The sequence below is a fragment of the Copidosoma floridanum genome, unplaced genomic scaffold (genome assembly GCF_036245765.1).
Source record: "Copidosoma floridanum isolate Cflo_tuat_1 unplaced genomic scaffold, Cflo_Japanese_pri ptg000008l, whole genome shotgun sequence".
NCBI classification, from domain to species: Eukaryota; Metazoa; Arthropoda; class Insecta; order Hymenoptera; family Encyrtidae; genus Copidosoma; species Copidosoma floridanum.
This window is the reverse complement of record NW_028321885.1, coordinates 14,338,166-14,353,348: the sequence shown is the minus strand read 5'-3', so window position 1 is coordinate 14,353,348 and position 15,183 is coordinate 14,338,166. Positions and strand designations below refer to the sequence as shown.

At 35.6% G+C, this 15,183-nt stretch overlaps 1 protein-coding gene across 2 annotated transcripts in view; it reads left to right on the top strand.

Annotated features, from left to right (window-relative positions):
- Window positions 1-12,498, top strand: part of LOC149375315 (troponin C, isoallergen Bla g 6.0101-like) — a 389,315-nt gene extending 376,817 nt beyond the window's left edge. For both annotated transcript variants that reach the window (XM_089589266.1, XM_089589265.1), the window contains exon 5: window positions 12,325-12,498. In XM_089589266.1, coding sequence (XP_089445392.1) covers window positions 12,325-12,359 — 35 coding nt within the window. In that variant the 3' untranslated portion in view covers window positions 12,360-12,498. The remainder of the gene's footprint in view (window positions 1-12,324) is intronic.
- The last annotated feature ends 2,685 nt before the right edge of the window (window positions 12,499-15,183 follow it).

Genomic DNA, 15,183 nt, shown 5'->3' with positions numbered 1-15,183 from the left:
AAATTTGAATATTATGACTTTACCTTTACTCAATTTCTTATAAATTTGATTAACTATTAGGTGAAAGAGCAATGTCTGATAATTATTATTTTCCCTTAAAAAAAGTTTTTGTTGGAGTAAAATAATACTAATTGGTCTTAAATCGCCTTTTAAAACAGTCAGCTTATAAGCTAATCAGTATTAATACTGTATTAATTGCGTAATGTTCTTTAAGCTATTTCTAAAACTTTTCATAGAATCATGGAAGCCTCATCCCTTATAATAAGATCTACTTCTCCTAATTTTTTTTGAATTCAAATTATAAGGACAAACCCTCTACGTTGTCTTCGTATAATAGAAAACGAAATTTTCTATGATTGGTCATTATTTTTTGAAGTAATATTAATGATAAATAAGTTCATGAAATAAATTTACTTGTTTTTCCTTGAGTATCAATATAATTGGTCACTTGGAAGTAACGCGTATCGGAGGCGAACTTGTGATGCAAAAGAGCGTGATAACGAACAAACTAATAAACGGGTTAGAGGGAGCAGAGGGAGCCCACTACTATAAAGTCATTTTCAATATCTACAAACTCAATAGTGAGTGTGGCCCTCCCTCTTCTCCTTCTACTTTCTGGTGCTCGGGCGCATTTGAGACGCCGAGCGCTTTTCACTTCCGAGCGGAGAGTCGAAGCGAGCGGACACTGTACCTGCGCTGAGCACAGCGGCCTTCTCCTCGGAGTTAACGGTTTGCTTTTCTTCGTCTCGACCAACAACGAGACGCCGTCTTGGGCTTCTTCCGTCAAACTACATTGTTACGGTTTAGCTGCAAAGGGGGCTATTCCTCAACACCTTTCGTCAACACTTCTTGCTCTTTCGCACGACGCCTCATTTGGTAAGCCGTCGTTATAATTTTCTTCACGAATCAAATTCAATTTAATCATCACGAGTTATACATTGTCATCGCTCCACGCATTTCTTCGCAAGTGATAACCTTGAACTACTCTTTTGTTTTCACCCGTACCGTTCAGCAACTTGCTCTTAAGATTAAAAGGTCGCTTCCTTCAGTCATCGGCATGGGGGGAACTGAAACTTCTAAATCTCAAGGTTTCGTTCAAGTAGTATTAAAATCTGCTAGAGAAAAAAAATTTCGTACCAACTTATCGGCATTAGTACTGGACGACCTCACTCGTCTACTACCCAAGAAGCAGGTTCCACTGGGCAGCTGGTCTCATCTTAAGGACCTTGAACTTGCTGACCCTCAGTTGCATAAACTTGACAAAGTTGACTGTGTTCTGGGAGCAGACATTTACCCTCTTACTTTAAAAGTAGGTATCAAGAAAGGTTCTGTTGGAGCTCCAATAGCTCAACAGTCAGTTTTTGGTTAGCTACTAACAGGCAAAGTTTTAGCTCAGCCACGGAAATCTAATTCGCAGATTCAGGTGTTTCACACATACACTCAATCTTCGTTATCAGAGACTCTTAAGCACTTCTGGGAGACCGAGAACATCCCTAATCAAGAGATGTTAACTCCAGATGAAAAACGTTGTGAAGAGTTCTTCCTCAATACTCATGCTCAAGACTCCACAGGTCGATTTGTTGTTAGGTTGCCTTTAACTTCGAAACCAACGTTCTCGAACACAAAAATTATTGCACGATCTTGTTTGCTACGTTCTGAGCGCCGCCTGCAACAAGACGAAGCCCTTGCCAAATCTTACAACGAATTCATGCTAGAGTATTCACGGAAGATTGTTGTTACCAGAATAAGATATACCAAAAGTGATGAGCATAGAAAAATAACGTACAGGTCTAGAGATTTCTGCAACCAGTCTCACATTTTTACATACTTATCTGGATTGGTACAGGATTTTTCTGTAACATGGATAGTCTATTAAATTTGTATACTGCGCACGGCTTTCTACTGTACCCTCTACCACGCACAGTACGTGCGCTTATATATAGTGGAGATATGTATGTATATATATGCATACTTGCATACATGTATGGGATTGTCATTGTTATTTTGGCTCAATGTGTAAATTGTTCTTTGCGAGTGAAAACCAATTATTATACGCAACAGGAAAGTTACTACAAGTGCCTACTGCACTTATCATTATATCTTGTTAGATTCATATCAATGTATTAAACTTTATATTGTGTTGTGGTGGATATACTGAAATCCTAACCTCTTGAACTTTTACAGCTACGTGTGTATATATATATATATATATATATATATATATATATATATATATATACTGACATTCTGAATGCTCCCACTGGCCAACTAACTTTTTGTACTGGTACAGGAAAAACCCGTACCACGTATCGGATTTTGACGTACTAAGCATAAGGTTTAGCTACACTCAAAAAGGTACTTTAAAGTATACTACCGTATCAAATATACCTGTACCAGTACACATTTTTCTTGTACAGAGTATCAAAAATACTTGTACTAACATATAGTACCTGTTTTTCTGGTAACAACAATCTTCCGTGTTCAGGGCTCAAGCATATGGAAATCGTACCAAGAGCCGAGTGGTTGCACGACGGCTACTACTTGCCACACCACTCCGTTTATCGTCCAGGGAGCAAGAAGATCAGAGTAGTCTTCAATGCCTCTCAGAAAAACGCTTCAGGAAGTTCTTTAAATGACTGGCTTCTGACAGGACCAAAGTTACAGTTTGATATTTCAATTGTGATTACTAATTGGAGATTTTTCAGATATGTCTTCACCTGCGATGTAACCCAAATGTTTCGTCTAATCCTAGTGCATCCCGATGATCGAGATTGGCAGCGTATCCTGTGGCGTGCTGACTCATCACAACCCATTCAAGAGTATCGAGCTACTACAGTGACCTATGGCACGGCCTCAGCTCCTTATCTGGCTTTGCGTGTCATGAAGCAGCTGTCGCTGGACGGACAGAGCACGCATCCCAATGCAGCCTCAATCCTGCAACGATGTTTTTATGTTGATGACTGCTTCGCTGGAGATGACACTGTGGATGGTGCCATATAAAAGAGAGACCAGCTGATCTCTCTTCTCCTCACAGCTGGTATGAAGTTGGATAAATGGGCATCCAACGAACCTGTCATCATCCATGGATATCAACCTCACTCAAACCCCTCGTTGGTGTCAAGCTTAATGACGTCGTCTCCACGCTAGGAGTCAAATGGAATCATGAGACAGATTCCTTTTTATTTTCTATTGAAGATATACCCTCACCGTCGGTGATTACGAAAAGAGCAATTTTATCTGAAATAGCTCGCTTATTGACCCTCTAGGTTAGAAAGCTCCAGTCATCATCTAAGCCAAAGCCATGCTGCAAGAGCTTTGGTTGCACCAACTCGAATGGGACTCGGTGCTTGACGATGCGCTCTCATGAAGATGGATGGCCTTCCAAGAACAACTGCACAACTTGACAGCGTTGTCTATACCACGCCGGTCCAAGATCTTTCAACACCAGGTGTGGCACCTACACGGCTTCTCGGATGCCTCTGAACGCGCCTATGCTGCCGCCATCTTCGCTGTCGCTCCAGGAGGAAAATCCACGCTACTTATGGCCAAGACTAAAGTAGCGCCCATAAAAAAACTGACAGTTCCTCGCTTGGAACTTTGTGGATCCTTGATGCTTGTAAAATTGGCTAAACATATGTTTAAATTGCTGACACATCAGCCTGCAGCAGTATTCTTCTGGACCGACTCTCAGATAGTCATTGAATGGCTTGGCAAACACCCATCACAATGGCCTACGTTCGTCGCCAACAGAACGAGCAAAATTCTCACAATGTTCCCAGATATAAAATGGAGACACGTTCGGTCAGCTCACAACCCAGCTGACTGCGCTACAAGAGGACTTGATCCAACTTAACTGGCCACATATACATTGTGGTGGCACGGACCATCTTGGATAGTTGATTCACCGTCGAATTGGCCAGCAATCAAACAGGAAACAGACGCAGTTCAAGTTTACTTCACAGAGGACGCGCTGATTAAAGAAGGCTCGAACGCATCATCGAATGCCTGCTTCCCTCTGTTCCAAAGAAAGTCCTCGTTTCTCTTAATTTTACGAGTATTGGGCTACATAGCTCGTTGACAATTCAACGCCAAGCTACCAAAAGAATGACGAAAACTTGGTGCCTTGTCAGTAGAGGAGATTCAAAAGGCCAAACTATTTTGCTTAAGAGCAGTGCAGCGATCTCACTTCATGGAGGAAATTATTCTGTTGAGCCGTGCAGACGATCTACGCAAAAGGAGCCCCCTGCGGCGTCTCACCCAGTTTATTTGTAATCAAGGACTTCTTCGAGGTGGAGGACGACTTCATTACGCAGACCTTTCAAATGAAGAAAAACACCAAGTAATCCTAGCTGGAAATTGTGTTCTGACTAAACGCCTCGTTGAAGAGACTCATACCCTCACGTTGCACGGAGGACCTCAACTCATGAGCTCAGTTCTGCGTGCGTATTGGATCACACGAGGACAGCGTGTCATCTCAGGAGTTTATCAACGCTGTATCACCTGTACGAGATACTCCAACCGTGTTGCTCAACAAAAAATGGGTCAATTACCAGCTGCTCGACTGACACCTTTGCAACCCATCCACGTAACAGGACTGGATAATGCTGGTCCAATACCAGTCAGACTATCAAAGGGACGAGGAATCAAGGCTTCGAAGGGCTACATGGCCTTATTTATTTGCACTGCTACTCATGCAATTCACTTGGAAGTAGTCTTTGACCTGACTTCGAATTCCTTTTTAGCAGCCTTCGCACTTTTTGGCGCAAGACGAGGCACATGTTCACAGCTACTGTCAGATAACGCAACTACATTCGTCGGAGCTGCTCCGGAGCTTAACCGACTCTTTTACCAGTCATCCGACTTTATCCGTGAGGTAAACGATCATCTCGTGCAGAAGGGAGTAAGCTGGCAGTTCATACCACTTCAAGCTCCGCATCATGGCGGGCTTTGGGAATCAGGCGTCAAAAGTTTCAAACATCATTTCAAGAGAGTCCTGGGTGAAACTACTCTAACGTTTGCGGAACTCTCTACATTAATTGCAAAAATTGAGGCCTGCCTCCAGGACGATGGCCCTTGGGAGTCATTATTGAAATTCACCCTGGAAACGATGGACTAGTGAGAGTAGTTACAGTCAAGACTGCAAAATCAACGTTCAAACGTCCCATTAATAAGCTAGTTGGACTGTCAACTGACGACGAACTTCAGACTTGCTGCGCTCATCATACATGTTTAATTAATCAAAACAAAGACTGTGAGAATTGCGTGTCAATTTAATTATGTCAGTGCCTTTAAGACTTTAAATGCTAATCAATTTTCAATTTTCTTGCTAGAGTTCATACCGAGTTAGCCTTTTGTATTTTTTTTCTCTTTTTGATAAGATCACATTCAGTTCATGAGTTCTGATTAAATTGTTCATTTTGCTTATTAATTTTTTTTTTCTTTGTTTTAAGCTTTACATGTATCGCTGATTCAAATGCAACAATCAGCTTAGGGCCAACTTTATTTCGAAAATAGGATTTTTTTTTTTGTAGTTTCGCCCTTTTATTATCAGTTATGTTTTTTGCTTTACTTTGACGCTATATTGCGTCAAGGGCGGCGGTTATGGTCACTTGCAAGTGACGCGTATTGGAGGCGAACTTGTCGTGCCAAAGAGCGAGATAACGAACACACTAATAAACGGGTTAGAGGGAGCAGAGGGAGCCCACTACTATAAAGTCATTTCCAATATCTACAAACTCAATAGTGAGTGTGGCCCTCCCTCTTTTCCTTTTACTTTCTGGTGCTCGGGTGCATTCGAGACGCCGAGCGCTTTTCACTTCTGAGAGGAGAGTCGAAGCGAGCGGACACTGTACCTGCGCTGAGCACAACGGCTTTCTCCTCGGAGTCAACGGTTTGCTTTTCTTCATCTCGACCAACAACGAGACGCCGTCTTGGGCTTCTTCCGTCAAACTACATTGTTACGGTTTAGCTGCACAGGGGGCTATTCCTCAACACCTTTCGTCAACACTTTTCGCTCTTTCGCACGACGCCTCATTTGGTAAGCCGTCGTTATAATTTTCCTTACGAATCAAATTCAATTTAATTATCGCGAGTTATACATTGTCATTACTCCGCGCATTTCTTCGCAAGTGATAACCTTGAACTACTCTTGTAAATATTTAGTTTTGGTTGACTCTTTAAATAAATCTTTATTGTTCAATACAAATTTAAGAGTTGCATTGTTGTTTATTTAACCAAGGTCGATGGGCTCTGGAAACTAGCCCTGTGAAAATTCATGATTTACGGCTCAATATAATTGCTGCACGAGTAACTCCATTTACGCTCGGTAACGAGATCAACGTAAGCTGATGACCTCGTCGCAGCCCCTACAATTTTATAGCTTTCACTGCGCACAAAGGCTACCATGCCCGAGCATTAATAAGGCATCGAGGTATCAATAATAAATTGATGTTTCATAAAGCAATGTTTTTCCTAGACCTTCTTGGCTATTGATTTTAAATTTAATTCTCATAATTACATGGAATTTTAAAAATCGTTGTTTGATTTTTGTTTTATTTTTACTACGTTAAATTAAATATTTAAGTGCAAAAAACGATTTTTCTATGGTTCTGTTTATTCGATATTAATTTTTGTTGGTAAGGATTAATTGATATTTTCACATGATTTGTCTTTTTATTATGAAATTTTATTTATATATAAAAGTACAGAACTCTTATTTCCATTTAACTTTAATAGGCAAACTAAAGGAATAGATTATAACTAATTATCAAGAATTGAGGAGTTTGCACGTAAAGCATGCAGAGGGGCAAGGCCTTACTAGAATTTATACCATACAAAACTAGTTTTTCTTTACTTAAATGTTTAAATTAATTCATAGTAAATAAACTGCAGATCAATTTTTAAATAATAATAAGTCATTGAAAAAATAAAATTTCTCTTAATTTATGTCCCAGAAGGTATAAGAAAAACTTGTTTACTTGAAACGATTGCTCATTATTTAATTTTGCATCCAAAAAAAATAGTATCCACAGCATAGATTGGTATGACTTTACATCACTTCCGAGAAGAATGACTAGTTAAATAATGTATTGTTTACCATTAGATTGAATTAATATAGAAAGATCTTTTTTGCAACTTTAATCCAAAAAAAAAGAATGGAGAAAAGTCAATTGGAACATATGAGACAAGGTTTTTGTCACTTTAAAAAAACCTTACAAATTGTTAAAAGAGCATTATGTGATTTATGTAATACTATTATTTATTTTGATAATAAACCAATCGTCCTAAAACATGATTTTAGACAGAATTTTCTAGTTGTAAACAATAGTAATAGAAGCACGATTGTACAAAAAAGCATTAAATCATCACATCCTAAAACATTGTTTGTACTTTAATTATATTTTTTAATAATATAAAGCTATCAGTGTTGGGAATTAGGCTAAAATCACTCGCTCAAACAGTTCGAATAAACTTGATCTAATTGATACCACAATCTGACCTTGATTTTTCTCAAAATCTTATAAAAAACTTTTTCACGTTTTTATTAAGGTATCTGGTTTACCTCATATCATTTATACTTTTTTAGATTTTTTAAAACTTTTTATACCAATACTATATGAAGCATACAATTTGAAGACCATTGTAAAGCACATTTATATTCATATGGAGACATCAGATTACTATGTGTAAAAAGAAAAGTAGAAAGTTTAACTGGATTTATACAAAAAGTAGGAGAAAAACTTAATGAGAAGCCTTACAAGCCACATAATGACGGATGTATTCCCTTATGAACAAGCCGTGCACCATGTGTATGCAAGCGCGTGGCACCACTTAAGATACTGTTGAAATAAAGCCGAAACTACAGCTGATGAGCGAGCCAAGCGCTACATGCACATGTTGCCGTATGACATTACTTAAGAAATTTGCCACATCTTTCACGGCTAGAGCTATAAGCTTATAAGCAAGCTAAGTGCTACATGTACTAAAGCAGTATAAATATGAATAATGTAATGTAAACGCCAAATGTGTTTAAAAACAAGTTGCTTTTAATAGCTATCGTGGTACATGGGCTGTCTGGTTGGTTTGTTAGAAAGAAAAAAAAGGGAATAAGAAAGAGAAATAAAGCCACAGAGTGGAATTGTAAAAGAAAACCAGAATTACCGGTAAAGTTATATAGTTTAAAATTACATACTTTTAAAATGAAGGTTAAGTTTAATTAGTATAAAAACAGTTAAACTATATTAAGTTGTGTCAGTAAAAGTCTGACAAAAATTATAATGTATTCTGAAAGGTTTTAGTGGGACTTTATCACTAGTATAAAAAGTAATATTTATGATGCACATGTATCAAAAAACTTATAGGCTTATATATAAATAGACATATTATTTCAAGTACTGATAGTCTATCCACGTCCTTATATGATTAAAAATAATATTGGAGTTGAATTTCAAAAATTAGAAAATGTCATTTTGAAAGAAATTTTAAACTTTTAACAAGAGTGCTCAAAATTCTTTCCCAGGATTAAATCAGATGCACAACCGTCTATTTTCTGAGCAGTTGCTATACTATCTAAAAAAGTGTGATTCTTGAGTTTAAGCTATTTCTTAACCATACTTTCAACTTATTACTTTAATATAGTTTGATTGGAAAATGACTCCCCTGTATGGATGAATCAGAAATCAGAAGCTCTCGTAAAACCTTGTCACAAATATAACAAACAAAATTTTTAATACATATTATCATACAATTGACAGGCTCATATAAAGATAAAGGTAATTTTCCAAGCACTCTCAGTCCACCAGTTTTTCAATCTTCCAGTCAGTAATGACTAATAGATTTCCAACTTAATTTTAAAAAATTAAAAACTATAAGTTTAGGAAAATCTCAAAATAATTCTAAGAATACCAAAAAACATTTTACAAGATTGAGATCGAATAACCAAACTTCTGTCTTTCAAGCAATCACTCCTGAACTACTTTAATAGATGTAATTCTTAATTTCAAGCTGTTTCTCAACCATAGCTTTGGTTTATTATCCTAACAAGGTTAAAAAGCCCTAAAAGGGACCAATGCACTTGCGCTTGGTTACCCTCTCCGTCGTGCAGATGCACTTCTCCCTCCGCCAAAGCTGGAGCCAAGTCAATGTAAGAGAGCGCTTCTGCGTACAGCGGCAGTCGGTCCCAAACCACTGCGGCGCACGGTCACAATTGGCCAGCTAGAACTACCAGCTAACAATAGGACCATCACTCTTCAACCAGCAATACTCGAGAGCAATACGACTAGAGACCCTTGAAAATAAACGACCATGGTCACTTTATCGGATACGACTTCTTCTCATTCACCTCGGCCTCTCTATTCTTCCTAGTGGAACCTTGCGCCTCACACTGGCGGAATTCGCAGCTACTCAGGATCTTGAAGCCAAAACCCTTTTGAGGTTGCTCTACTTTGGCACACTAGGGGAAGTTTCCAGAGAGCTCCACGCCGCGTCCATCATGAAGTCGCCACGGAAAAGGAAGCGTTCTGAAAGGCAGCGAACCTGGCGTGATACCAAGAGATGACAGGTCAAGCCAGCCGTACGTCCACACAGCGTGGTAATTGTTCCACCCACCAACACCCACCTTTGGGAACACCACCAAAGGGAACGTTTCGCCTAGGAGGCCCTTGGTTCGAGCAGGACTTTCATGGCCTAGCCCTTGGGTGCTTGTGCTCGTTCAAGGAAAGTTCTCCAAGACTTGGAGGGGGGGGGGCGCAGCAGGGAAAAGGAACCTTAGGTCAAAGGGGAGCAAAAATACTTGTAAGGTTATTCGTTCAAGTTGATGCAAGGGCTGCACTCTATGCAGCAGATATTTCACAACAATTCTTGCATGTAACAGAATCCTTATAGCATACGGCTACTTGTAATAGGCAGCCTAAGGAGAGAATGATGGTATCCTCCTGTAATCGTTTTGGTGAACCTGCTAATCACAAGCAGCTACATGCATAGGTGTATGCTGTAAGCCATTTGTTAACATCCAAAATTTTTGTCAAATATCTGTTGCAGACAACGCGTTTTTTGCATTGGATTGGAGGAAATAAAGTTGTGAATGTGAACATCGTTACTAAGAAGTACAGATTTAAAATAAAGGCAACGTTCAATAAGTATCTACGTGAATATACTATAGAGAACCTTAAGTCTTAGTCTAACAAAGTACATGTTCAAATAAATAGTGGAAGTTATTCCTCAAAAGTATGTCTAATAGTTAAAGTTATTAGTGTATGCATAGGGTTAACATAACTTGAATTAATCTTTCCATAAACATTATTACCAAGTAAAAAAAATGTCGAGTAGTCAAGGAATTCGCTACAAAATTTATAAGATTTCTAATCGAAAACTATACTTATTTATATACTTTTATACTATACTATACTTTTATGTGCATTGCAATGACCGTGTCTTGCTAAGACAAATGTCTTACAGTTCTCAAGTATGTCTCTTTCATGCTCGTTCATTATTATCTTAACATATCACGTATATTGCCGAGTCTATTCCATGACTCAGACGCACTCTTTGTCATAAACAATTTCTAAAGTCAGATATCGGGAAAGTGTATCCTTACGTAACTTGATAGGCAATGTAATATAATTATTGGAATCTTATTCATAATCTTGTTTTTCTACTTTTCAAGAACGATGTGCTTGTTTTTAAAGGAATATTTGTTAGAAAAACCACCATAATTAATGAAAGTACAAGTTAAAATATTTCAAATCCTGTGAGCGTCAATAATATAAGCGGCGTTTGTTTACTTTTAAAATAATTTTAATCGTTTAAGTAAATACTTTTTGTCTTAGCCTAACACTTACAGGACTTTTAATGGCTTAATCGTTGTACTACTTACTAAAAGCTACCTTCATATGAAAAGTGTCTTTTTTTAAGTTATGATTTTCTAACTTTTAACTGTATAATCCTAACGGTACTTTTGCTTTCTTTGTACTATTTTTGACCCTAGATTACTTCTCTTTTCTATCTCTTGTACAAACCTGCTAGCTAGCTCATGTACCATGACAGCTTTTGACCGTACCTTTTTTTACAACGCTTATGGTATTTAAATTATTTCAATTATATTTATTCTAATTTTATTTTTGTTTTGACGAGAGACAAATATTTATAATCGATAAAATGTAACATTACTGTTTCAGTTATAAATTATGTGGGTAGCGTATTTCAAGCGTTGTAAATTTCTTACGTACCTGTACTGCTTGATGACTGTGTTTTGTTCAGAAGTTTTACGTTACTAATTTATATAAATTTTTACAGTGATCTTATAAGGTCAACTCTAATCAACAAGAGACCCTAATTCATACAATACAAATGCTCTAACAATAAGATGCACACTGTCCTTAGATCTTACATAACACGAAATTTTAGTTTAAATAATAATCAAGCAAGAAAGTAAAAGAGATCTGACAACATCTGTCGATATTTCTAGGAACCACGACGTATATTATGATTAAAAAACGCTATTCATTATGATAATTCAGTGATGCAATTTCTTGTTATACGAAGGTATGTTAAACCATTTTTTCTAACTATATGGTGAGTACTAAATAGTGAGAAGACATAATTGACAAATTTTCATTTGTCATAAAAACTTTTTTAGTTTTGCTTATGCCTGAACATTAAATAATATGCTGTTATGACTTAATGTGTATAATGAAACAAAAAGATAGAGATTAGCAATAACTATATCATTGGCAATGCTACATACTACTTTGAGTAAAAGACAGCACGTGCCTACTTTAGCGTAGGGTGTCTGTCTCGGCGTATCATTTAACTCTTACAAAATAATTGAAAATAAAACAATTTTTACTTGAAACCTAACTCTGATTAAAGAATGATTGGCACGAAAATTTTTTATTCGCTTAAGATTGTTACACATAAGCGTACATGTATACATATAAGTATCTTGGTACAACAGTACTATGTAGTTGGTTGTCACATAATTCAAGTATCTTGATGTACTGTATTTTAACCGTGTGATTATATCTTATTATCGATACTAAGTTACTAATGTAAATAGTACTATATTTAACATTAGTTACAAACTAAAATAAGAAATCATCTTGTGTAGCACATTTCCTGGTAATACAGATACTTTGACATTTTGACGTACATTAATTGCAATACAAAAGGACAATAACACCACATATAGGGTGACCATTACTATTAAGAAAAAAACTTTTATTCGTTTTAATATATTATTACTAAGAAATTTATAAATTTTTTATTACAATTAAACTAAATAAGGACATATTTTTATCCAACGTAATTATTACTTTACATTTTCAGAATTCATGGAGGTAATGACTGGTGGAGATGATTAACAAGAAGCATCATTAACGAAATATTATGTTTGGGTGCAATATAATGCTGTCGGAACTTTCCTTTAGTTTACAAGTATAGCACCTTGAACAAATTCATTACCTGTATTGTTTTAAATAATAAAAAATTTTTTTTTCAATATTTCAAATGGTTTAATAAAAATACTACTAAATTAACAGTTATTATAAAAAAATTATTTTTGAAATTCAAGTTACTAACTATTTTGTATTTATAATTTCAGAAGTCTTAAGGAAATTAACATTTTGTAACTTCTTCTTTCTAAGTTTACCACGTATTTGTTTATTTTTCTAGTATTAAAATTTTTTTTTTTAGGTATGGTCATTCACGTACTGGTTGCGAATGCTGTATTGCGCAATTTTATTCCAATCAGAGTTTCATATGCAATTGTCTATCTAAACAGCGTATGAGTTGGGCGAGTTAAAATCCCACGTCAAGAACAAGTTACTCCTTATGTCGCAAAATACATGTTTACTGTGTGAAATGTAGTGAACTTTATGAACTGTCCTAAATAGTTACGTTGATAAATGCACTAATGTTTTAAGGGTACATTACAGTATAAAATGTTTTTTTAGATACGAAGAGACAAAAGCTTTTAATCTGGTTGAGTCTTCCATCTACTAATATTTCTCTGCCATTAATTAGCACATGATGAATGCAACAAATTTTATTATAAATGAAATTTTGTGGAAGAAAACATTTCATATGGAATATACTACATCAATAAGCCATAAGTAAGCCAAATTCTTATTACAACGTATAAGGAAGTTAAAATAAAAATTTGCATTTGCTACCTTGGTATCCTGTACTCTAAGTGTATTGATTGTACAAGTATCAGGGTAATATTGTGCGTTAATACTACCTTACACTTATAAATAAGTGTTTCTACCTTTAGGTCATATCCTAGGGTCCCTACGATACCAGGTACTGCCTGATTAATCATCTAAAGATCTTGGCCCACGATAAGTGTGCTCAGTACGAGAAAAGATGAAAGTCTTTACATATTTTGGCTACACGTAAAATTATAAGAGGGCCCAGATAAAACCTAGTTAGAATTTATTTCTCAATTGATAAAATTCTCCTTTTAGCGGAGTGAACAAGCCAGAAAGTGTTCAAAACCTGCGAAACAGCACTGATTTTCAAAATTCTTGTTTCTACATGTTCCTTATACCCTCAGAAACATTGATCAACAGTGACTCCAGTCCCGCATGCAATATTAGGGGAGAGGTGGATGTTGGAACCCCCCCCCCACAACACTCTCACTATAAAAAAAATTATAAAAGTTATTACTTATTAGCAGTAAAAGTGGTCTTCAATAGCCTGTGCCATGTAAAAGGAAGCTTGGTGTTCAGGTTTAGTCCTAATTGACAGTGAGAAATAGAATATTCAAAGAACATATTCATAAAAATCAAATTTAATTAGCCACAAAAGTAACGTACAAAAATAACAAGTTTATAAAATCTTAAGCTTGTTCAATAGAAAGTAAAACTTTTTTTACATAAAAATAATACATACATAGACATATAAAATTAAGTAAGTCTTTTCTTATTAAAATATAATATTGTGATTTTGCTTGCTCTATGTCATATATGCAGTAATTACACCATATATAGAGTTCTCTTAGTAACAGAGTTTTCTTGGAATCGTTAATTTTGAGTAAACGTGTTTTAGGAAGAACTCATCAAATTTTTAACAATGTATGTATTATATTGGAAAACCTATATCTAATAATTTTTTTTTTTTATGTATTTGCGGGAACTCACACACACTAAAATCAAAGTTAGTTTACTCGTTATTCTAGTGACAAGATACAAATTATAGTGAGTGCATTCAGTAGGTAAGTACAAGTTAGTTTTGTATTCATTGCTAATGAAACTTCTTTAATGAATTTCCATTTTTTTGTATTTCATAAGAATTGGTTTACACATGATAATATATATACTTAGAAAATACCGTGTTAATTTAACAAAATACAAATGTAGAATCATGAAAATTGATCATTACTATTGCTATAATCAGAACATTAAGCGTATGATTGTTATTTCGATACGATTTCAAATAGTAATGCCATACATGTATTTTTTAATGACAGATCAGGTTTTATCGTGATATGTAATGAGTCACGAAAGTTGACAATTTATTTATTTCCTTTAGCCATTTTTCAAGTTTTATGATATTGTCGATGATACGTGAGTGCAAGAGAGACACATTATCACGCTCTCTCTTTCTTTCGTACTCATATATCAGCTATAATATCTTGAACCTCGATCACCTCTGTGTAGTTTTCTGATCTTTTTGCTATTATTTTACATAAAATTAAGCAAAACTTACGGTATAAAGCGTGTTTGGTGCAAATACATATGGTAATGTTTAATACCCTTAGTTTTTAAAAATCCTTTTGCCAACATTACTATGGTGGATATCCTGTTAATCTACGCTGCTACTTTTTTAGAAATTCTTAGAAAAATAGTTAAAGTACAAAATTTTAAATGCTTAGGACGTAAAGTTACACATTACGTCCTAAGTAAACAAATTAAAAAACATTTAAAATTTTCTACTAAAAGGTGTTATAATTTTAGGAGTATAAAATGACCAGATATTTATTAACCGTTGACAAACTTTTTTTTATGTGTTTATTGAGAAAAAAGCTGGTATAAGGTTATAAAATCGCTCTTTATGGTCACGCATTTAGAAAATAAAGGTTTACCAAAAAAGCTTGAAAATAAGTCAAACTTAAAATTTGAATTACTGGTGTTTTATTGCCAGAACTTATTTTTCCTCCTAATTGTTATTTACTTCCTGAACTTT